Source organism: Saccopteryx bilineata, chromosome 6 (genome assembly GCF_036850765.1).
Source record: "Saccopteryx bilineata isolate mSacBil1 chromosome 6, mSacBil1_pri_phased_curated, whole genome shotgun sequence".
Taxonomy (NCBI): domain Eukaryota; kingdom Metazoa; phylum Chordata; class Mammalia; order Chiroptera; family Emballonuridae; genus Saccopteryx; species Saccopteryx bilineata.
In genome coordinates this window covers 131,341,044-131,364,307 of record NC_089495.1, presented here as the reverse complement: position 1 = coordinate 131,364,307, position 23,264 = coordinate 131,341,044, and the positions used below count along the sequence as shown (strand labels likewise).

The window sequence follows — 23,264 nt, the reverse complement described above, 5'->3', positions numbered from 1 at the left end:
TGTGGACCTGTGTGCAGGAGTGCCCCAGGTGGGCACTCCTTAAAGGTATACACCTTGTGTGCTACAAACCCACACACCCTGCATCCCTGGGGGGGGGGGGGGCACAGCAGCTCTGCTGCCTGCCTGAGAGCTTGTCTTGGATTTTTTTTTTCTCTTTTCCCTGGGAAGAGAAGGTCTCAAAAAATGGCAGTGCCCTCTCTTCGTGGTCCACCCTAGCTGTCCCTCTGAATACATGGCTGAGATCAACAGAAGTGATCGCACAGATGGGTTTCATCAGCTCCCCTGGTGTCCCGCCTGAGTCATCGGTTATTAAGGCGAAGTGAAAATCCAACCTTTGAGACCAAGGCTTCCTGCCCTGAAAAGAGTAAGAAACCCACTCCTGGAGAAGTTTTTAGCCAACACAGTCTAGGAAAGAGTTGCTAGTTCAAGGTCAAACATGATAGGCCGCCTGATGCCCATCAGCAATACAAACAGTGTGCTGGTCCCTGAGACAGGTGGCTGGGTCTTAGATGCTAGTGCTTTTATTTTATTTTTTCTCTTTTTCGTTAGAGAAAATCACCATGACCGGCAGTGGGGGAATAAGTGCCTTGGAGAAGTGAGAAGTGGAGGCATACGAGTGAAGGGACAGTGTGGGGGGGGGGGAGGAAGGCACATTGGATAGATTCCAGTGACAGGTGGGGGTAGGTTGGGAGGGAAGAACCTGGGACACGATCTTCCCCGAGTCTTAAAGCAGAAACAAAGAAAAATCAACTTGTAAGCACAGCCAGACCGAATTCTCGGCTTGGGATCCACAGACCCATGCGGTGAACAACAGACATGCACATCTGCGACCCTCCTACCCAATCCCCATTCCTGGGAGGCAGCCCCACAAACGCTACTCTCCCGAGCCAACTCCTGGCCGCCGCCGCCGCCGCCGCGGCAGACACAGGCACCGGCTCCAGGGCAGCGGTGACCGAGGTCGCTGCTCAGGAGTGTACGTATTTGATTTAGAGGCGCTCGCAGGAGCGGTGGGGGAGGGGAGGGGAGGGGAGGGGAGAGGAGAGGAGAGGAGAGGAAGACAGCGGAAGACCATCAGAGAACGCAGGAACTCTGTCTCCGCGTGTGCTCGGCCCCCAAGCCCGCACCGCCCCACAACCACCCACCCACCAAGAAGCTCTTACGTCCTCGTCTTCACAGTCGCTCCGTGCCTGGTACTGGTACCGGGGTCGGCCACCCGCGCCACCGCCGCCGCGCTCCTGGGACACCACGGTGGGCGCCTGGGCTACGAGGGGCTTCGGCCCCGCGCCGTCGTCCTCGGGTCCCTGGCCGCCCAGGAGGTGACTCGCCTCCGGGGGCGCCGGGAAAGACCTCGAGGTGTTGATCTTGCCCGTGAACCTCTGGTACAGCGAAGCCATGGGTCCCCGCGCGCTCTCGCTGGATGTCTGCGGGGCGGTTCGCTGTTTCGCGTTCTCTCTCTCTCTCTCTCTCTCTCGGCCCCCGCTGCCCACCCCCTCCACAGGAAAAGCGAAGAAGACAAGGCTGGAGGAAGGCGAGCGGCCGTGGACTGTGGGTCGCTCCTCCGCGCACCACGCTCCAGTCCCCGCCGGGCTCAGCCTCCTCGGCCCCCTCCCTGGCGCTCTGTGAGGCCCGGGGCTGGGGGCGTGTTCTCTTTCTCTTTCCTTTTCTTTTTTCTTTTTTTTTCCCCCCCAACTCCTCGCCACGGCCACAAAGGGCCTACTCAGCTCCACGAAAGGAAGGAAAATACGAAACAAGATAAAGGGAGGGAAATGTCTAGGCCCCAGCACTGGCACCACCTAGAGTGCAGCGAACCTCCGCGCTCTCGCCCGGCCCCCGCGCGGCTCCTCCTCCCCACGCGGCCCGCCACCCGCCCCCGGTAATGGCGCCTGGGTGGCGGGGGGCTGGCGGCGAGGAGGCGCGGGCTGCTTGGGGCGCGATGGGAGGGGTTGGCTGGCAGGTGGTGGGTGCCGCCTGGGAGCGGGGTCAAGGGGTGGGTGCGTACTGGGGGCTCTGGGCGCTGTGGCCCCACTTGGAGGTGGCGCCCCACGGCCCGGGAACAGAATGCGTGAGAAGAGGCCGATCGTGAGGAGGAGGGCGTGGGGGGACAGGGGGCAGCACCCCAAGGCGCCCGTCCTCTGAGCAGCGCTGCGTCCCGGGCAGTCTCCGCTCCCTCCGGCGCGCTCCCCTTCCTGCTCTCCCCAGCTTGTCTTTCTAATTTGAAACAGCAACGTGGTCAGGACCCCTGGGGTGCGCATGGGGGGGGGGTCGGGGGGGGAAACGGCAGGGCTGGGAGGGAGGGCTTTCTATGCTCCTTCCTTCCTTCCTTCCTTCCTTCCTTCCTTCCTTCCTTCCTTCCTTCCTTCCTTCCTCCCTCCCTCCCTCCCTTCCTCCCTTCCTTCCTTCCCAAAAAAGCCTCTGCTCCTCCAAAGACACCCATTTCCAGACGCCCGGCTTCAAAAGGAAAGGAAGGGAAGGAAGGTCAGGGGAGACAGGCGCGCGGGCTTCCGGGAGCCTCCGAGCATCCCGGTCCTTCGCTCCTCCTCCCCACACTCCCGGATTCCTGTGTGTCGCCAGCCCCTTGCCCTTGGTGGCTTTCAATAAATACTGGCGGAGTCCGGAGCGTCGGGATGTGGGCAACTTTTCCAAAGCGTGCCCTGCCGCCGCCCCCTGGGGGCCGGCGGTAGAGGAGAAAGGACGCCGCCGAACGGGTGCGGGACCCGGGTGCTCATTCTTCCCGGTGCTGCATGACAACGTGCTCCAGCGCCCCTGTGTGGAGGGACGCGAGGCGGCCTCGGTGCTCCGCTCCCCCTCTCGGCCGCAGGCAGGCGCTGGGGTTTCTCCCTCCGCTCTGGCCTCCAGGGTCCCCTCCCTGCTCTGGTCCTTCTTCCTCTATCTAGAGGCTCTGGGGGCTCTTGCTTCTCAGCCAGCATCCTCCCCCCCCCTCCGGGGCCCCCTTTCCGTCCTGTGTGCATTCATTCCAAACGGGATGATCTTTTCCCATTCTGAGCCCTAGCAGAACTAAGGCCCCAAACTCCAGAGGAGGGGATAGGTGGGGCACCGCACCTGAAGAGACCCTGTGCTGCTGCTCCTTCCACACCAGGACAAAGTGGACATCCGCATTTTCCCCTCCTCCCGGGCTATGTGGGGTCCCTGCTCCACGGAGGCTCTGGGACAACCTCCATTGGTGTTGTCAGAAAAATGGGTGAGGCCACTGCTCAGGAGGCCATGTTGTGGGCTCCCAGCCTCAGTTCGGTCCCCAGTCCAGGGCCATCTCCTGGCACCCCTGCCCAAGCCCAATAATCCCAGGGACCCTGCGTGGTCTGGCACTTTCCTCTGCCCTCTGTCTCCTTAACCTGGGTGGGTAGATGGGTGGGTGGGGAGGAGAAACTGGGTGCCAGTGAATACCATCTCCCTGGACAGGGTACCTTCTGGTCCCTTCCACCCACTTCCCAAACTCTGAGCCCCGGTGTGCCGTTTTCCATTTCAATCAGAACATATGCCACAAGCATCCAGGGTGACTCCCTCATACCCCTTCACCGTGTACAGAGTGCCACTGTTTATTTATTTATTATTTATTCATTTCAGAGAGGAGAGAGAGAGAGAAGGAGGAGAAGCAGGAAGCATCAACTCACATATGTGCCTTGACCAGGCAAGCACAGAGTTTCAAACTGGCGATCTCAGCGTTCCAGGTCAAGGCTTTAATCCATTGCACCACCACAGGTCAGGCAGAGTGCGATTGTTAAGGTAGTTCAAAAACACGTTCCCTTTACAGCAACTATAAACAGCAAGCAGCATCCGTGTTCCCGATAGGTAAAGAGGCTCTCTGGGGTTGGGGGGGGGAGGACCAAGGCCTCCCCTACAAGCTGAGGCCCCACCATAGAGTCTGGGGGGGTAGAGTTTGGTGTAGAGGTGAAAGTGATTGCCCCCCACTTTCCTTTGCATACTGAGGGGACAGTGATGAGAGCCATAAAACTCAGCTTTAAAAGTCATCACATTTAGGCCCTGGCCGGTTGGCTCAGCGGTAGAGCGTCGGCCTGGTTGTGGGGGACCCGGGTTCGATTCCCGGCCAGGGCACATAGGAGAAGTGCCCATCTGCTTCTCTACCCCTCCCCTCCTTCCTCTCTGTCTCTCTCTTCCCCTCCCGCAGCCAAGGCTCCATTGGAGCAAAGATGGCCCGGGCGCTGAGGATGGCTCCTTGGCCGCTGCCCCAGGCGCTAGAGTGGCTCTGGTGGCGGCAGAGCGACACCCCGGAGGGGCAGAGCCTCACCCCTGGTGGGCGTGCCGGGTGGATCCCGGTCGGGCGCATGCAGGAATCTGACTGTCTCTCCCCGTTTCCAGCTTCAGAAAAATTTAAAAAAATAAAAAAAGTCATCACATTTAGAGCGACAGTAAAGCTTGCTATCATCCCGCAACCCCGGTACCAGCTGGGCCTTTGATCCCAGGAGGCCTCCTTTCCTGACAGGGACATGAAAGGACCCTTCACGCTGCTGCCTTTGGCTCCAGATCCTGACATTTCCATAAATATAGCCTCTGTTAGGGCCCCACTTATGCCGTGCGTGTGCGTGTGTGTGCATGTATGTCATGCGTGTGCGTGTATGAAATATGCATGTATATATTCCACAAACCAAGAATAAGAAGCACCAGGCCTTGGCCGGTTGGCTCAGCGGTAGAGCATCGGCCTGGCGTGTGGGGTACCCGGGTTCGATTCCCGGCCAGGGCACACAGGAGAAGCACCCATCTGCTTCTCCACCCCTCCCCCTCTCCTTCCTCTCTGTCTCTCTCTTCCCCTCCCGCAGCCGAGGCTCCATTGGAGCAAAGATGGCCCGGGCGCTGGGGATGGCTCCTTGGCCTCTGTCCCAGGCGCTGGAGTGGCTCTGGTCGCAAAAGAGCGCCGCCCTGGAGGGGCAGAGTATCGCCCCCTGGTGGGCAGAGCATTGCCCCCTGGTGGGCAGAGCGTTGCCCCCTGGTGGGCGTGCCGGGTGGATCCTGGTCAGGCACATGCTGGAGTCTGTCTGACTGTCTCTCCCCGTTTCCAGCTTCAGAAAAATACAAAAAAAAATAAAATAAAATAAGAAGCACCAGATACACTTTGTGCAGCAAGATATTTTATACAAAGTATGGTGTTTCTATGGAAATAGTCTGTGTATTGCTGTGCTTTGCAGATCAACGGGGCATCAACAATTGTAAATGAAAGGTGAGATAAAAGCACACGTGTCCCTACGTGTTTTTTTTTAATAAATAATATTCTCAAGTGAGCTTGTAAGCATTCAAATGAAAGTCCTCGCCCCTCACCCCCGCCTAACCTTGGGGAGTGTGATGTGCACTGTTGGGAATTATACTGACATCCTCATAGAGCTGTGCCCCTATATCAGCTAAATTCAAGCCTGGATTGCTGGGGCAACCAAGTGGCTTTAACCTCTCCCCCTACACCCCCCAGGGAGGCTAGGGAGAAAAGCTAGATTTTGTATTCAGTGTGTGTGTGTATCTGTATTTTGGGGGATTTTAAGATCTGTTTTTTGGAGGAAGCATAACCTGTGTTCTACTTCCATAACCATAAAATTTAGGAAGACTTCAAAAACAAAAGTATTCAGACCACAGGCTGAGCAATTTCTATTTAAAATTATTTTTAAACTGAAAAAATAAAGAAAAACCAAAGGGAAGCAGAGGTACAAGTTTGTGTTGAGAGAAGCAAATCTGAAAATTAAACAGGAGATGTAGGAGTAGGAGGTGGGGGTTAGGACAAGCAGGAGCCCCTCAGAGGCAGGACTGAAGGAAACCAGTCCCCAGCAAAAGACCTCGTCGCCACCCTGGGAGGGTCCTTGGGTGCAGTCTGGGGTGGGGTGGGGGCATGAACTGACTCAGGAACAACCTGGCACATGGAGCACAACTCATTTGAAAGGACGTTTTAGACTCGGGGTACAAGTCTGTGCATGCATGTTAGCGACCACATGTGAACTCATGTCCGAATTTACCCTAAATATTGATACACGGACCACAGGGTTTCTTAGATAACAAACACAGTCTGGACTCTCACATCCCCAGTACAAATGAGTAAACTGGTGAGTATTTCTGAATAAGGCAAGTTAAACAACGGCAGAGAACTGCAGGCTAAGGCTTTGAACGTATGTGACACATCATTAACTCACCTATTGCCCTCCATAACCTTTTCAGAACCCTATGTACCCCACCCACAAAAAAAGAAAAAGACAGTCGGAGGAGGAGTAAAACTCCGCAACAGGCATTAACCACAGCTGTAACATCACAGAAGGGAATGTGTCGATAACGCCTCCCATCAGCCCACCTCGGCACAGGACTAACAAGCTCAATTGAAGTGGATTTCTATTCCTGAATACTGGGGCTCCGTAGGCGAAAGGATTTTTGAAAACCTTTCATGGATTATTTCACATCAAGATTTTAATTCCCTCATACTAAAAATCACGTCCACAAACCCAACATGTGTTCCACCAAGTTTCATAGAATTATTTCTTCCCCATCATGAGAAACAGAGACAAAGGTGTGAGTGTGTGTTCATGTTCCCTGCAATCAACTTACAAAACAAATATAGTAAGTGATTGGAATTAGGCAGACGCTGCAAAATACGTCCTTGGTTTGTTTGTTTTTTAAATGACAAGGAAAGGCAATTTTGGGGGGTCTCGTGCAAGCTAAGCATTATAAAAATACCAAAAGCACATTGAGTTCAGCCGCCTAAGCGTGATTTTTATTAGCTAAGAGGGTTTCCTATTTCTAGGAGAGAATTATACCCTGTAATTTACTTCCTCTGTCTCTTGGAGAGGAGGGAGGAGGGTAGAGAACCTCGTTTCAGGTTTTCATTCATTTCTCAACAGTCGTAGTTGGAGAGACACAACGGCCAACTTTGCAAACTCTAGAAGGAAGGGATTCCTAAAACTCAGGGTGCCTGTGTGTCTTGTAAATATTCTTACCTTGAACTCCTATCAATGGGGAGAAATAAAACACATCATTGGGCAGCTTGAGAAATCTAGTGCTAAATACATAAATACAAAGCATATTCTAACTCAACTCTCTCCATCTTTATCTCGACCTCTCTTTTTTATTTTTGTATTTTTATTTTTTGCAAGATGACCACCAATTGCGGTCTAGGCAGTGTGACTTCTTTACAGACCTAACAAATGTCCAGCATAATAAAAAAGAATGGGCTGTCCTGGGCTTTCAAAAACCACGACGTTCAAGTATGAATGGTGTTTGCTTTGAGCTTTCCAAACAGACACTGAAGAATCAACCCAATGAAAAAAAAGGCTCCCTGGAACATGAAGGAAGTTCAATGTGAATCCCCCCAACAGCACTCTTCTCGGGGGGGTTTTAGTACTGCCACGGGGCAACTGCCAGGTTCTCACACAGAGTTCAAGATGTGCGGGGCTGGGTGGCTAACGGCCCCAGCCTGGGGCACAGGTGGGTAACAAACACAAGCACTAAAGCTGATCACCACATAAATTAAATGATCGACCGTTGACCCCACTCAATGGCTGCTGTCCACCTGGTAAAAAATATTTTATTCCTAGCCCGGTGTGTGTGGGCATGGGGGGATGGTCAGAACCTTCCCTCCCTTCCTTAGGGATCTGTCCTCTCATTCACCACCTCCCCCCACCTTGGACACCAGATGAAAGCCCTTTCCTCTTCTCTCTCCTTTTTACCCTCCTTTCTTCCCTTTCTCTTCCTTGCCTTTCATTCTTGTCCTTGCTCTGAATTAATAGCAGTACGCTCAGTGCTTTTCCCCCCTCCAAAAATTCCTCACCGCCCTCTGAATACTTCTTACCAAACCTTACTTTTAAGTACCAACGTTGCACTGGAAAGTATCCCAACAGTCACGTTACCTCCCAGAGGAGATGCCAATGTCTGTCTCTTCAGACTCTCCAATGGCGCAGTGATGGCATCTGTGACATTCACCAAGCAAGGGCTCTTACGATTTTTATTTATTTATTTTTATTTATTTATTTTTTCTTTTTGTATTTTTCTGAAGCTGGAAACGGGATAGACAGTCAGACAGACTCCCGCATGCGCCCGACCGGGATCCACCCGGCACGCCCACCAGGGGGGCCACGCTCTGCCCACCAGGGGGCGATGCTCTGCCCCTCCAGGGCGTCGCTCTGTCACGACCAGAGCCACTCTAGTGCCTGGGGCAGAGGGCAAGGAGCCATCCCCAGCGCCCCAGCGCCCGGGCCATCCTTGGGGAGGGGATGGCTCCTTGGATGCGGGAGGGGAAGAGAGAGACAGAGAGGAAGGAGAGGGGGAGGGGTGGAGAAGTAGATGGGTGCCTCTCCTGTGTGCCCTGGCTGGGAATCGAACCCGGGACTCCCGCACGCCAGGCCAACGCTCTACCACTGAGCCAACCGGCCAGGGCCTTGTGATTTTTATTTTTGGGCACAAGACACAGCAGAGAGTCTGTTGTGCCTGGGTGTTTCCCCGTGATCTCTTGAACATAACCAAGTCGTTATCCAAAATGTCTCAACTCATACATACATCAAGCGCAGGCACTTACAAAGGAAGGTGACACTGCCCCGAACGGCTCAGAGAGCTCCGTGCTCCGTCCAAGGGGCACCCTCTCAGCCCAGTGAATTATGTGACACCTGCTCCCCTTCAATGTTCAAGTCATGCTAACAAGCCTCTGCGATCCGGTGCTCCCGTTTCCTAACCAACAGAGGTAACAGGCATATCGTGGGAGACAAGAAAGCTTCCTATCTGCTCTCTCGTGACCGAAAGCGAGCATCTTCAAAGACCAGGTTGGCCGTGGTACTACATGTGAAACAGACTAGACTGGACCCTCACTTGGAGTGTCTGATTTTTGCATCGTGTCACCTACAGTGATCCTTAAAAGCAAGAGCAGAATGGAACAGACAGAAATACAAGTTATTCAAAAACACTGATTCATTCGGTTATCCAGGCTTGCATGCCCATAGAAACAGATACAGAAAATAAAAAAATAAAAAAAACCGTGACTCCACTAACAGGGACTTCCATTGGAAAGAGCAGAAGGGGACGTGGTGATCTCCCGGAATGCGGGACAGAACCGAAATTCAGGGAGGCGGAGTGAGCCGTCGATGAATCCGCCCTGACAGACAGGACCCGCCAGCCCGAAGACAGCGGGAAAGGAAGCCCAGCCCAGCCAACTGGCCTCCAGGTCCCCATGTCGGTTCTTGCGTCCAGCTGTGAGGCACAAGGAGGGAAGAGGAGAAAGAAGGCTTCTTCTAAATTGGCAGAGAATGACTAGGACACGGATGAGAGAGGCCGGGCCAGGAACCGTCCCTGAGGCAGGCCAGGGTAGGAGACAGGTCACCGCTTCCCAGACACTTCTGTCCAACAGAAATGTCTGCCATCTAAGCCACCAAGTCTGGGACGCATTGTTAGAGAAGTGCTTGTGTCGTCGGCTCACCAAAACGCATATCCATGCGTGAAGAAGGGTACAGCAGATGCCCAGGTGATGGTAAACCTGTCACTCACTCAGGGACTGTCTGGATGCCAATGACGGGTCGGTCCCCGTGTGGTGGTCTAAGGATGAAAGGGTGAACCAACGTAAATACAGCCCTCGCTTCTCACAGGGGAGAGCCCAATGCTTCTCACAGGAACCAAGACGGAGGCCACGTCAATCCCACGGCCAGACTGAAAACTCTCCCCTTCCGTGCACGATGTCGTTCTCTCCGTGCCTTGTCCATGTTGGCACGCACGCACACACACAGCCATGCTTGACCAAGGCTGTTAGGAACCACTAGATCTCGTGTGTTCATCACCACGCCCTCCTTACTTACTGTAGGAGGACTAAGTAGTCATTTCCACCCACGTAACAGTGGCCCTTGAACAGCTGTCCCAGGACCAGCAGGGGCAGGATCGCGTAGGCATTTGTTAGAAATGAAATTTCAGGGCCCTCGCCCTAAACCTACTGAACCTGAACTCGGGGGGCCAGAGGTTAGACGCCCCCCCCAAAGTTAAGTCTGACAGACACTCCAGTGTGAGACTCGCTGGCCCGGAATGACGCACGCACGAGGCTGCTCTTCCAGATGGCACCAAGGGGACCCCAACGGTTCCCAAAATGTTGGCTTCTTGTCAGGGAATGGCTAACCATTCTCTGGAGGGTGCGGACTTTTCTGAGTGGGCACCAACGCCCGCCTTCCCCTTTTTCACAGAGGGTTATCTTCGCAGTTCCCGGAAAGCCAGACTGGAATGGTTGACGGTCGGTCTCACTGGGTTTGTTCCCAGAACGCTGCTTCTCCCTCGAACTGAGCGAGATGTTTAAGGCTAATCTCAGGAAGAAGAGACAGTGACCAAAGGCAAGAAGCAAATGACAAAAGCAGAGGCCAAAGTCATGACCAAAGCTAAAACAGCATCCCAGCAGGGGTTGATCTCAGGGATGCTTTGATTTTGCACTTGAGCAAAGAGACTCTCCCTTCCTGCCAGAAAAGAAGCAATTTGGCCAATTGGCTTTGCAGAACTGCAAGGAGAAGGAAAAGAAAAGGAAAAAGAAAAAGAAAAAGCCTTACTTTCAAAAATTGATTTCATTAATAAAAAACCTCCTTGATTTTTTTTTTTGGTTAAATGCAATTAAAAATGCAATTAAATGCAATAAAAAAGACCTTCCTGTGAATTAAAAATCAATGAAGTTAATAAACACATTTCAGCAGAGAAGTGACTTTTATGAACTTAATTTTCCTGAGCCTACTCCTTTAAGGCACATTAAAATGCTCATTATAAAATCCATTTCATTATTATAATTTGGGTGGGCCATCAATTAAGCATTCCTCCAAATTTCCATGAGATACCCCAATACATTTAAAAATGAGCCGATGTTATGTTTAGCTGGCTCAGCAGATTTTCTTGAAGTTTAACACATTCTCTGGACCACAAGCACCCCTTTAACGCATAGTCAACACCGACAGATACACCATAGGTCCTAAATATGAAGGACGGGGCTTAACCCTGGGGGAAAGGAAGTAAACGTCAAGCCTGACACTCTGTCTTCACGTTGTCTCGAGCTAATAACAAGAGGTATCTGTTCAAAACCCTGACTCGTGCACCTGTGGTGTGTCAGACCGGAGAAGCCGTGGGATCCCTCTGTAACACATTACATCATGAGCACCATAGCTGAAAGGAAACCACTCATTTGACCAGGCGGGTCACTCAGTTTTCCGTGGGCACAGTCACTCCATCCATTCCACTCGACCCAGTCCCGAACGAGTCCCTTTCCGTCAAGGGGAAAGATAGGTTTGTCTATAGACTCACTGCACTTGACATCACTGCACTGTGGGACTCAAGGAGCTCCTCGGACCAACTGCTTATATTTCTATTTTGCTCGACAGGTACGCAGAGATGGCCCATTGGCTAAATAAATCCATGGATCCTATGAGCCCACCATTCGAACAGTATTTTTTCTTTCCCTCGCTCACAGCAAAACACAAAATTGACTCTACTACAATAGGCTGGCGTGGTCCGATGCGTTCCTTGGGTGGCATTTTGAGTCCCCGATGGGTCCCATTATCTCAGTCCTCAGTGTTGCATCCACAATCACCATCATTTCATTTCTTTATAAGCCAACGATACCCAAATTGCATCCTTTACACAGAATGTTTTCACTCTCCAGGGAAGAAGGATGGAGAGATCGATGCTTTCACAGGACTCTGAAGGGTTTCTTTGCTTCTCTCTTAGCAGTAAGAGAGGCAGCAGCACAGGCTGAATCCACATCTGTCTGCCAGGACTCCTGACTCCTCTCTCTCAGAGCTGCAGCACCAGGCACAGCCCCAAGTTCAACTCCAAATGAGATGTAAGAGGCTGATGGTGATCTGCATAAATTCTGGGTTTTTGCGTTGAAATATTCAAATGCACAAGATAAATATTTTTCTTGAGTACGTGCATTTTTTTTTTTAGAGAGAGAGAGAGAAAGAAAAAGAAAGACAGATATACAGAAACAGACAGACAGGAAGGGAGAGAGATGAGAAGCATCACTTCTTCATTGCAGCTCCTTAGTTATTCATTGATTGCTTTCTCATATGTGCTTTGACCGGGGGGACTCCAACCGAGTCAGTGACCCCTTGTTCAAGCCAGCGACCTTTGGGCTTCAAGCCAGAGACTTTGGGCTCAAGCCAGCAACCATGGGGTCATGTCTATGATTCCATACTCAAGCCAGCGACCCTGTGCTCAAGCTGGTGACCCTGTGCTCAAGCCAGCGACCTCACGGTTAAGAATCTGGGTCCTCAGCATCCCAGGCTGACACTCTATCCACTGCGCCACCGCCTGGTCAGGCACTGAGTACTTAATTTACTCAGAGAAACTTAATACAGAATCATTCAGTCCAAATACACCAGGAGACAGAAGACAATTCACGATAAAACATAAGACCTCCTATGAGTGACCCATGCATACCACAGACACTCAGAGGTTCTCCTTATTCATGACAAGCACCTTACTGGAAAACTCGAAGTAGGTATACCCACACGTTCCTGTCTTCCAATCAAAAACTGGGAAGGCCAAGCCCTGAACTGAGCAATTCCCCAGGAAGGCAGCCTGCTCAGATGTACTTCAGGATGAAAAACGGCCTCCTGAAATAATGGCCTCTCCCCAGCACGGAGCATCTGGTTGATGAAGCCACGCCCAGCCCTCGGTTTCTATGTATTTGTAACTCAAGCACATTGAGGATCATCTTGTAGCACAGAGCTAAAGGAAGAGGAAAAATAAAGGTCTCTTCCTTCTCTCATTCTGACTCTGATCTTTGAGGGGGAAAAAGAAAAATCACCATCATGAGGACGATTGCAGTTGTGGTTCCTTCGACAGCCTCATAGGCGAAAATGGGATTGGAGATGCTCACGTTAACGAACCCTTGCTTACTCCCAGGTTCTGTGACTTTCCGTACCATGTCCCTAGATGGAATAGGTCAGATCTAACTGCTCAAAGCATGAAGCAAGATTCTACAGAGACATCTCCTTCTTGATTTTTGACTTAAAAAAAATCAACCTGCTTTTTTTTTTGGGGGGGGGGCACCTGCATTGCATGCTGAGAAATAATTCAATTGTTTGTCAAATTAATGCTTTGTAGAAAGCCAAAGCAGTTTTTGCTCTGTTTTTGGAGGAAATTATGTGACATTTTTCTGTACATATATCCTTATACATGTTTTTCATTCTCACGACAAGAACTGTCACCAACCTTCCCTTGCTTATCCAAAAACTACCCCTCAGCCCTTCTCACTTTTTGTCACCAGTGTAGAATGCCTGTTTCCAAGGGAAGGGTGTCTACTTGGCTAACGACGTCATGTTTTCTGAGCGGCTATTAGAAAGTGTTTTCCTTTCTGATAACAGAGTCGTAAAAGAGGAAGGACCCTATCTCCACTCCCTCCCAGCATTGCCTCCTCTGTTTTTCTGTCCCTGAACAGAAGATCTGACAGCTCAGAGATTCTCTGGCCACTTGCAGACATGAGGAAAAAACAAAACACAACCACCTACCCTTCCAAAAACACGGTGCTGGTGAGGACGCTGACCAGAGCCCTCACAGCTAGAGCTACTGAGCCGAAACCAGGACCCCCCCACCCGAGACGAAACCCCTCCATCTTAGCCCTTCTCCCTCAGAAATTGGCATGAAGACACAACGGTTCCTAGCGGCCACCAATGGCCCCTGGCTGCCCACTGCTGAGCTCTCTGCGCAAGGAGAACACACGAAGCATCCGTTTTCCCACCACCAACATGGAGACTTTTGTTGTGACAGGGACCCATCCCATCAGCTCCGCCCATGACACAGCATTCTGGAGAGGTTCAGGTGATGTGTTATTTGGGGGGGGGGGAGACAAACTTTTTACGTCTACCTAACCCTTGGGAAAACGGCAGCTGGCTCTCATTAGTAAGCCACCCACCGCAACAGGAAGCGGTCCTACCTGACTCTGCTTTGCTCCTGTCTATGGTCCTGGCGGAAGCCTCTGTGTCCTGGGAGTTCCCGCTGACTGCCCCACATCCCCCCAACGGCTGTGCGTGGAAGGAAATGTGTAGCGCTCCAAGGCCCCTTGTGTGTGCGTGTGAAGAAGGAGGAGACGCATCCTGGGAAGCGCTCTCTCCGCAAGGACACCAAACCCAGAGAAGAAATGTGCATCCACAACAGGAGGGGATGGGGAGGAGGCCATCACTGCCCCAGCAAATTAAAGAGAATAATAAACTCATAGGTTCATCAGCACTTTACACACAAAGGACTTTCAAAGATGCAATCTCATGGCGCTAAATAGGCCCCTTAGGACAGTGGTCGGCAAACTCATTAGTCAACAGAGCCAAATATCAACAGTACAACGATTGAAATTTCTTTTGAGAGCCAAATTTTTTAAACTTAAACTATATAGGTAGGTACATTCCTTATCGAGGTAGCGCCTGCACGTGGTATTTTGTGGAAGAGCCACACTCAAGGGGCCAAAGAGCCGCATGTGGCTCGCAAGCTGCAGTTTGCAGACCACTGCTAGGAGGATACCTTGAGCTGGTAGCCAAAGAGCCCGTTTGGAATCCATCTCCCAACGCTGCTGTGAGCCAGGAGGGGCAGGACCCAAAGCCTCAGGCCCCCAGGAGGAGGGGCACTGGCCGAGCAGCCGAGGGGGGGGACACATGCCCAATACACGAGGAATCAGAATGAGGATTAAAGAAAGACCAACCAGCTCTGATGAACGCAAGGAACCTGGCGCTCAGACTAGTAGCTGGGAAGAAACTTAATTTCCAGGCCACCTACGCATTTCTTCTGTTTCATAAAACACCATAGCATTTCGGATTGGCACATGGAAGGGGCGAGGGTTGGGGTCTCAACCCCAGCCCCGCAGAAGGGCACCCCTGAAAGTCGTCTGAATGTGAATGCCACTCCATGATGAATGGCCCTGTTTATCAAAGGCAGCAGCGTGTCAGATGATGTATAAAGAATGGGGAGAAAAGTCAGAAACAGCAGGCTCATACAGCGTGAACCCCTTTCTCTCACAGTCTGTCTTGACTGTTGGACCCTGTGTGTTTGGGATCTCTGCCTTGATCCAGGAGGGGAAAAAACAACAACATGCGGGAAATGGACAGAGACACCCTCACAGTCTCGCTGATTGCTCTCCCTGCCCCCACCCTGTCAGCACCAAGGGCACCCTGCGATCACGTCCCCATGTCCCGTGTCTGACAGCGCTATTCCTGACAACGCTCTGATGAGCTCACCCACCCACAAGCAGAAAAGCAACAAAACAAACCAAGAAGAGGAAGCAAAGCAAAGCAGAGAGTGCAGCAGACGGCCGCCCGGAGCCACAGGCGCTCAGAGTCTGATCCGGCCGCTTGGGGGTGCTGTGGGCACTCAGATGTGCGGGCCTGGCTCACGCAGCCCCTCAGACTCGGGGCGGCCAGCCCTTCCCAGCGGGGGGCACCCTGTCAGCGTTTGTTCCGGGTCACTGAAACCGGGCAGTCTTTTTAGAAGGCGCTTGTTTCCTATGCAAAGGAAGATGGCCGAGTCACCAGTGCTTGAAGCGCTCTCAGGAATGTTCCCACGGGTCCGTGAATGAGCCAGACCTCTGTCTTCTCACTTATTCAAGACTGAGAGGTTCTGGCGGGGGCCGGGGGATGGGGGGGGGGGTGCGTGGTGGGGGAGAGTAATGAACTAAATGTCCATTCATCGTGGAAGACAGGCATATCTGCCAGGTGGGTTCCTGGGCCCAGAGTTCTGTGATTCAGAAGGGATCCTGGATCGCCTTTGGATCTCTGGTGGATGGCATACTGAGCTGGCAATGGCCCAGTGGGAACCCAGCAAGGGACCTCTAGGGATGGGGAGGTGGCTGGGTGATAAGCAAGCTGAGTTTGGCCTGGGTTGGCTTCTTCCACCTAGACTTCCTCTCCTCCTCCACCACTTCCTCCTCCTCTTTTTCTTCCTCTTCCTTCTCTTCTTCCTCCTCTTCCTCCTCCTCCTCTTCCTTTTTCTCGGATACAAAGACACTGGGAGGCTAGAGACCACATCACTAAAGTTGACACCATCTCCAAGGAAACAGGAAATAAATTTATGGCCTTGGGTAGCAGCCCTGATGATGCCCAAGTCAGTCTTCCTGCAGAACAGAAATGTTATGCTCTTTGAAAAGCTACTTGTGAATTGGGGGGGTGGGGGGTGGAAATCAGCTTTCGATTTATTTTCGGTCCCCTTTTAAAACAGGCATGTTCTTGGGGTATATTCCTAAAAGTGGGATAGCTGGGTCAAAAGGCAGTTCGATTTTCAATTTTTTGAGGAATCTCCATACTGTTTTCCACAGTGGCTGCACCAGTCTGCATTCCCATCAGCAGTGCAGGAGGGTTCCCTTTTCTCCACATCCTCGCCAGCACTTATTCTGTGTTGTTTTGTTGATGAGCGCCATTCTAACCGGTGTGAGATGATATCTCATTGTGGTTTTAATTTGCATTTCTCTAATGATTAGTGATGTTGAGCATTTTTTCATATGCCTATTGGCCATTTGTATGTCCTCTTTGGAGAAGTATCGATTCATTTCTTTTGCCCATTTTTGGATTGGATTGTTTGTCTTCCTGGTGTTGAGATTTACAAGTTCTTTATAAATTTTGGTTATTAACCCCTTATCAGACGTATTGTCAAATATGTTCTCCCATTGTGTAGTTTGTCTTTTTATTCTGTTCTTATTGTCTTTAGCTGTGCAAAAGCTTTTTAGTTTGATATAGTCCCATTTGTTTATCCTGTCTTTTATTTCACTTGCCCGTGGAGATAAATCAGCAAATATATTGCTCCAAGAGATGTCGGAGAGCTTACTGCCTATGTTTTCTTCTAAGATGCTTATGGTTTCACGGCTTACATTTAAGTCTTTTATCCATTTTGAGTTTATTTTTGTGAATGGTGTAAGCTGGTGGTCTAGTTTCATTTTTTTGCAGGTAGCTGTCCAATTTTCCCAACACCATTTGTTAAAGAGGCTATCTTTACTCCATTGTATTTCCTTACCTCCTTTGTCAAATATCAGTTGTCCATAGAGCTGTGTGTTTATTTCTGGGTTCTCTGTTCTGTTCCATTGATCTATATGCCTGTTCTTATGCTGTTTTGAGTACAATGGCCTTGTAGTATAACTTGGTATCAAGAAGTGTGATACCTCCCACTTTATTCTTCTTTTTTAAGATTGCTGAGGCTATTCGTGTTCTTTTTTGGTTCCATATAAATTTTTGGAATATGTGATCTATATCTTTGAAGTATGTCATTGGTATTTTAATTGGTATTGCATTGAATTTATAGATTGCTTTGGGTAATATAGACATTTTAATGATGTTTATTCTTCCTAACCCAAGAACACCATAGAACTGCTCCAAAAAGAGAAATGCACCCCCATGTTTGTGGCAGCATTGTTTACAATAGCAAAGATCTTGAAACAGCCCAAGTGTCCGTCAGAGGATGAGTGGATTAAAAAGCTTTGGTACATATATACTATGGAATACTACTCAGCCATAAGAAATGATGACATCGGATCATTTACATGGATGGAACTTGATAACATTATATGGAGTGAAATAAGTAAATCAGAAAAAACTAAGAACTATATCAGGTGTCCCCAAACTACGGCCCGTGGGCCACATGCAGCCCCCTGAGGCCATTTATCTGGCCCCTGCTGCACTTCCGGAAGGGGCACCTCTTTCATTGGTGGTCAATGAAAGGAGCACATTGACCATCTCATCAGCCAAAAGCAGGCCCATAGTTCCCATTGAAATACTGGTCAGTTTCTTGATTTAAATTTACTTGTTTTTTATTTTAAATATTGTATTTGTTCCCGTTTTGTTTTTTTACTTTAAAATAAGATATGTGCAGTATGCATAGGGATTTGTTCATAGTTTTTTTATAGCCCGGCCCTCCAACGGTCTGAGGGACAGTGAACTGGCCCCCTGTGTAAAAAGTTTGGGGACCCCTGAACTATATGATTCCATACATAGATGGGACATAAAAATGAGACTCAGAGACATGAACAAGAATGTGATGGTAACGGCGGTGGCAGGGGAGGGGGAGGGGAGGGGCACAAAGAAAACCAGATAGAAGGTAACAGAAGACAATTTGACTTTGGGGGAGGGGTATACAGCATAATCAAATGTCAAAATAATCTGGAGATGTTTTCTCTCAACATATGTACCCTGATTTATCAATGTCGCTGCATTAAATGTAATAAAAACAGACAAACAAAAAAAACCAGGCATGTGTGTACACCAACAGGCAACGGCTCCGGGAAGCTCTGACATCAACAGGTCCATCGGGCAGCTCCCAGTGAACGATGAAGGCGTTTGTGAATTTTTCATCCCCAAGGCGTTTTGTCAATGAATTATAACAGTGTACTTTCACACATCGTCTTATTGAATAATGGCACAAGTCCCGTGGGGGAGGTGTTATAGAGCTGGTATTCCAATCCAGGTCAGTCTGAGTGTCACATTCCCTGGGGTTCCCCCACTAGTGTTCTGTACGCCGCCGTCTTGATGAGTCCGGCGCTTACGTCGCATCCTAAGATGTTGTGGAATCTGATTTCCTGCTGGCAGGATCGTAGCCTTGCTTCAAAGCTCAGCTCAAAAGCCACCCTCTCCCAGAGGCCTTCCATGATTTTGTGGAAGTTACTCCTCGCCTTGCTGAGCCCTCCTGATGTTCACAAGTACCCTCTTTACGCATCACACGACTGTCTACCTTCATTGATTCATGCAATACACATTACTGAGCATTCACAATGGCCGATCCTGTCTTTTCTCCCCCATGACAAGCTCCTTCATGAGAAGACAGGTGTCTGATTCAAGTACATCCAAGGAAGTCTCTGGTATACAGAGCAGGTGTTCCAAGCAGAAGAAAATTCATTTCAGCCACCCTTATCCACAGTCTGTCCTCCCAGAGGCAGCCTCCTGGGAGACACCGCATGAGGGTCCATGAGAAGGTGCTCTGCTTGGTAACCATGGAGACATCAGGGATATGAAAGATGCTATGTTGTCCACAACTGTGCCTTGCAGAAATCATGGACCATGACCCACTGGTAGGTCATGTTGGTTATGACATTCACGTATGCTTTTAAAGAAAAAAATTGAAAACTCTGCCACCTTGTGCATGTCTTCCTCCTGCAGAAACCTTGGACCCCACCTGTCCCCATGGATGCCTCCCTGGGGTGTCCTCCCCCAGAGGACATGCTCCTTGAAGACAAGTTTCCATTTCCTTCACTGTTTACAACCAGTGTCCACCCCAGATCTTGGCCATAATCTTTATGACGTATACCACCAGCAACAGAAACACTTTTCCCGCTACAAAAGCATCTGACCAGGTCCCTCTCTGTCTTCAGATGAAACTTAAAACTGCAAGCTATCAGAGAAGTAACAAACACAACTTCAGAACAAAGACAGATGGACAACAATGAATGTAAAAGCAGCAGGGCTATGTAACAGGCCCCAGAGTTGAGAAGGCACAGTTCAATTCAGCTACAAGCACGATCACTACAATCTCAGAGCTCACACATCATCATAGCTATTGTCTTGCTGAACTTCCTACCAACATCACCGTGGCGACGTACTCTGCCAGGTGTCTCTGGAAACTGTTCTGTTGGGTTCCCAGACATGAACTCTGATGAATCAACCACATTCAAATCGCAAAGGGGTCTAGAAACCCAGTCGTATTAAGAAGGAACTCAAGAAGCCACCATTCATAATCGATACTGCCTGTTCCTCTTTGCACAGGCATGGGCCCCAAGTAAAAAGAGGCATTTTGTATGAGTGTGCAGGGTATACACTGAGATACCGCTGGTGTTCAAGCCTGACCAGGTGGTGGCACAGTGGATTGAGCGTCAGACTGGGGATGCAGAGGACCCAGGTTTAAAACCTCATGGTCACTGGCTTGAGCATGGGGTCATATACATGAACCCATGGTTGTTGGCTTGAGCTCAAGGTCGCTGGCTTGAGCAAGGGGTCACTCGCTCTGCTGTACCACCTCCCCCATCAAGGCACATATGAGAAAGCAATCAATGAACAACTAAGGAGCCGCAACAAAGAATTGATGCTTCTCATCTCTCTCCCTTCCTGTCTGTCAGTCCCTATCTGTCCCTCTCTCTGACTGTCTCTGTCACACACACACTCACACAAAAAGAACTGTGGTCATGAAAGGGGCTCTTACTTTTCTAGAAAATTAACCAGGGGAATAGGGGCAAAAGCCGGGTGAGCTTATGGCATCATTAGAGGACACAAACAACAGCCACACTAGAGACACACCATGATGAAGGGTTGATGGTTTCAAGGTCACCTCTTCCTGGGGGAAGATTTAGAGCCTCACAGGACATTCTGGGACAGCATGGTCAGTGTAAAGAATGATTGCTTCCCAGCCAGGGAACAAGACCACTATGAGCGGAAGTCCCATCTCACACTGAATTTCGACAGGAACGTTGACACCAGAAGAGGCCCTGGAGATGACCTTCTTCATCTGGACACAAGGAGATCACCCTGGGGATGCAAGAGACGTCCCTGCAGAGTCAGGTCCCAGCGCAGAAAGACAAAAACAAAGAAAAAAGAACGGAAGAGAGACAGAGAGAGAAAGAACATTTTCCTTTTGTTAGCTGCAGATGTGGACACATTCTAAGGACGAAGGAGAAGGAATACAGGTATAGATGAATTTATTTCCCAAGACATTTCAATGAGTGCCTAACACAGAAAAGAGTTGTTAAAATCACATACCCTCGAGTTCCCAGGACCAGAGTCTCTGGATACATTCTCCACTCCCCCCTTCCCTGGAATGAGGGTTCTGGGCCAACAATTTAAGATTTAACAACCAGGTAAGATATTCCAGGTAAGTCACTTTCTCCACAGCAACGTTATCAAATTAGCGGCGATTAGCAATGTCATTGATCAGCTTGGGAGCGGCCTCAGAGATACATACAGGCATGGACGGGGCGGGGGGGGGGGGGGGAACACAGAGGTAAGCTGGTTCACATAACAAAGTGACCACTAACTGGAGAAAGGATAGAGATAACTTTTAAAGAAAACAGGGGTGGAGACCCTAAAATGTAGTGAGGAAGAGAAAAGAAGGATCCTGTCTCTCTAGCACAGAGGTTCTAGACTTTTGTCTCTTTCAGACTTAAATGAGACAAGAAATGGCCTGGCCTGTGATGGCTCAGTGGATAAAGCGTCGGCCTGGAACACTGAGTCGCTGGTTTGAAACCCCGGGCTTGCCTAGTCAAGGCACACATAGGAGTTGATGCTTCCTGCTCCTCCCCCCTTCTATCTCTCTCTCCTCCCACCCCCCCAAAGTGAAGAAATACAATCAAGGAAGGAAGGAAGGAAAGGAAGAAGGGAGGAAGGGAGGGAGGAAGGGAGGGAGGAAGGGAGGAAGGGAGAAAGGGAGAAAGAGAGAAAGGGAGAAAGGGAGAAAGGGAGAAAGGGAGGAAGGGAGAAAGGGAGGAAGGGAGGAAGGGAGAAAGGGAGGAAAGGAGGAAGGGAGGAAGGGAGAAAGGGAGAAAGGGAGAAAGGGAGAAAGGGAGGAAGGGAGGAAGGGAGAAAGGGAGAAAGGGAGAAAGGGAGGAAGGGAGAAAGGGAGAAAGGGAGGAAGGGAGGAAGGGAGAAAGGGAGAAAGGGAGGAAGGGAGGAAGGGAGAAAGGGAGAAAGGGAGAAAGGGAGGAAGGGAGAAAGGGAGGAAGGGAGGAAGGGAGGAAGGGAGGAAGGAAGGGAGAAATGAACCCCTATGACAATCCAGGAAAGTCTGTGTCCTTTTCTCAGAACTTACATTTAAATATACAAAATAGTCTGACCTGTGGTGGCGCAGTGGGATAAAGCATCGACCTGGAACACTGAGGTTGCCGGTTCTAAACCCTGGGCTTGCCTGGTCAAGGCACATATGGGAGTTGATGCTTCCTGCTCCTCCCCCTTCTCTCTCTCTCTCTCTCTCACTCACTCACTCCTCTCTCTCTAAAAATCAATAAATAAAATAAAATAAATATACAAAATAGCACACATCAGATGACCAAGAAAAATCATCATTCTTAAAAACAGCTACAAAAACATACAAAATATAAAATCTATTTATACTGGTCCACTGATGATTCACATTATATAATGCATTTAAGACACTGGTTAAAGTACATTTTTGTTTTTAAAGCTATACAAGCATAATGGCTGTTTTTGGCTTAGATAACTTAATAATATGTAACCATGTGGGGTCGTCTTTGGCCAGAAAACATGCCTGTTGGGTTCATGGCCAATTCTGACTTTTTCGTTTGGTGATGATGAGAATCAAACTCCTGTTCTGCAAAGATACATGGTTCTACATGGAATAAAGGTTTTCCTAACTTCACAAGGAAAAGACATCCAGTCTCCAGGTACACGAGGGTCTCCAAAGGCTTTGAGTGACACCGCAACTTGAGTGAGCCATGCAACTGGAAGTTTGTGGCTGAATGGCCACAGTGAAGAACGCTGCGTCCGGCCTTCTGTGACCGTACCCAGGATCGTGAATTGCTAGGGTTTTGAATTCATGGTGACAGTCACCAACACCCCGAGGTGACTTCAATTGTCACTGTGATATGAAAGAAAGCCTGTGATGTCTCTTGGTCACAGGTGCCATCCAAGCCACTGGGGTTCTTCAGACAGACAGACCAAAGGAAGCGATGTTTCAGTTAGATGATGGTCACAATAATTATGACCTTGGTTCCTTTCATCCCTGAGATCCCGGGTGAAGAACTCTTGCCTTCAAGTCCGAGATGAGGGACAGATCTGAGCCTAAAGGATAATGGGGAGAATTCCTCGGTACAGGGGAGACCTACAAACTGTAAGAACAGACAAGCCTGGTACTCAGACCTAAGATTTTCCTATTAGAAACTGTTTCTTTAAAACACTTTAGAAGGTGGTCAGAAGGCAGAAACATTCAGTCACAGGAAACACAAGTACTCGTGACGTCATGTATGTGAGCAATGATGACTGCCATTAAACTGCCATGCAATCCTCAGAAAAGCTGTTGAGAGGGTGAGACCTGAGAGTTTCTGTCACAAGCAAAAAAGCATTTTTTTCTTCTTTTCCCTTTTGTGTCTACTGGAGGTGACGAATGTTAACTGAATGTATGTGATAACCATTTCACCATATATAGAATTCTAATCATCATGCTATGCACCTTAAACTTATACGGTGCCGTGTGTCAGTTATATCTTAATAAAATAGAAAAAACTGGAAAAGAATTTCAGTTGGTGAAACCTAATACACACCTTGTCATTGTGTTTCTAGAGTGAGTGGGGGGGGGGGCATAAAGACATGAAGGAGAGGTACCAGCAGAGGGATGCAAAGTGCCGGTGGGCTGAGCCC

The 23,264-nt window shown here is 49.8% G+C and overlaps 1 protein-coding gene across 3 annotated transcripts in view; it reads right to left on the bottom strand.

Annotated features, from left to right (window-relative positions):
- Nucleotides 1-23,264, bottom strand: part of DPP6 (dipeptidyl peptidase like 6) — a 590,008-nt gene that overhangs the window by 429,115 nt on the left and 137,629 nt on the right. The window contains exon 1 of one of the 3 annotated variants that reach the window (XM_066235791.1): nucleotides 1,161-1,508. The exons of the other annotated variants lie outside the window; for them this stretch is intronic. Within the exon in view, the coding sequence (XP_066091888.1) occupies nucleotides 1,161-1,394 (234 nt within the window). The 5' untranslated portion in view covers nucleotides 1,395-1,508. Of the gene's footprint in view, nucleotides 1-1,160; nucleotides 1,509-23,264 lie in introns of those variants that run through there. 3 annotated transcript variants of the gene reach the window in all.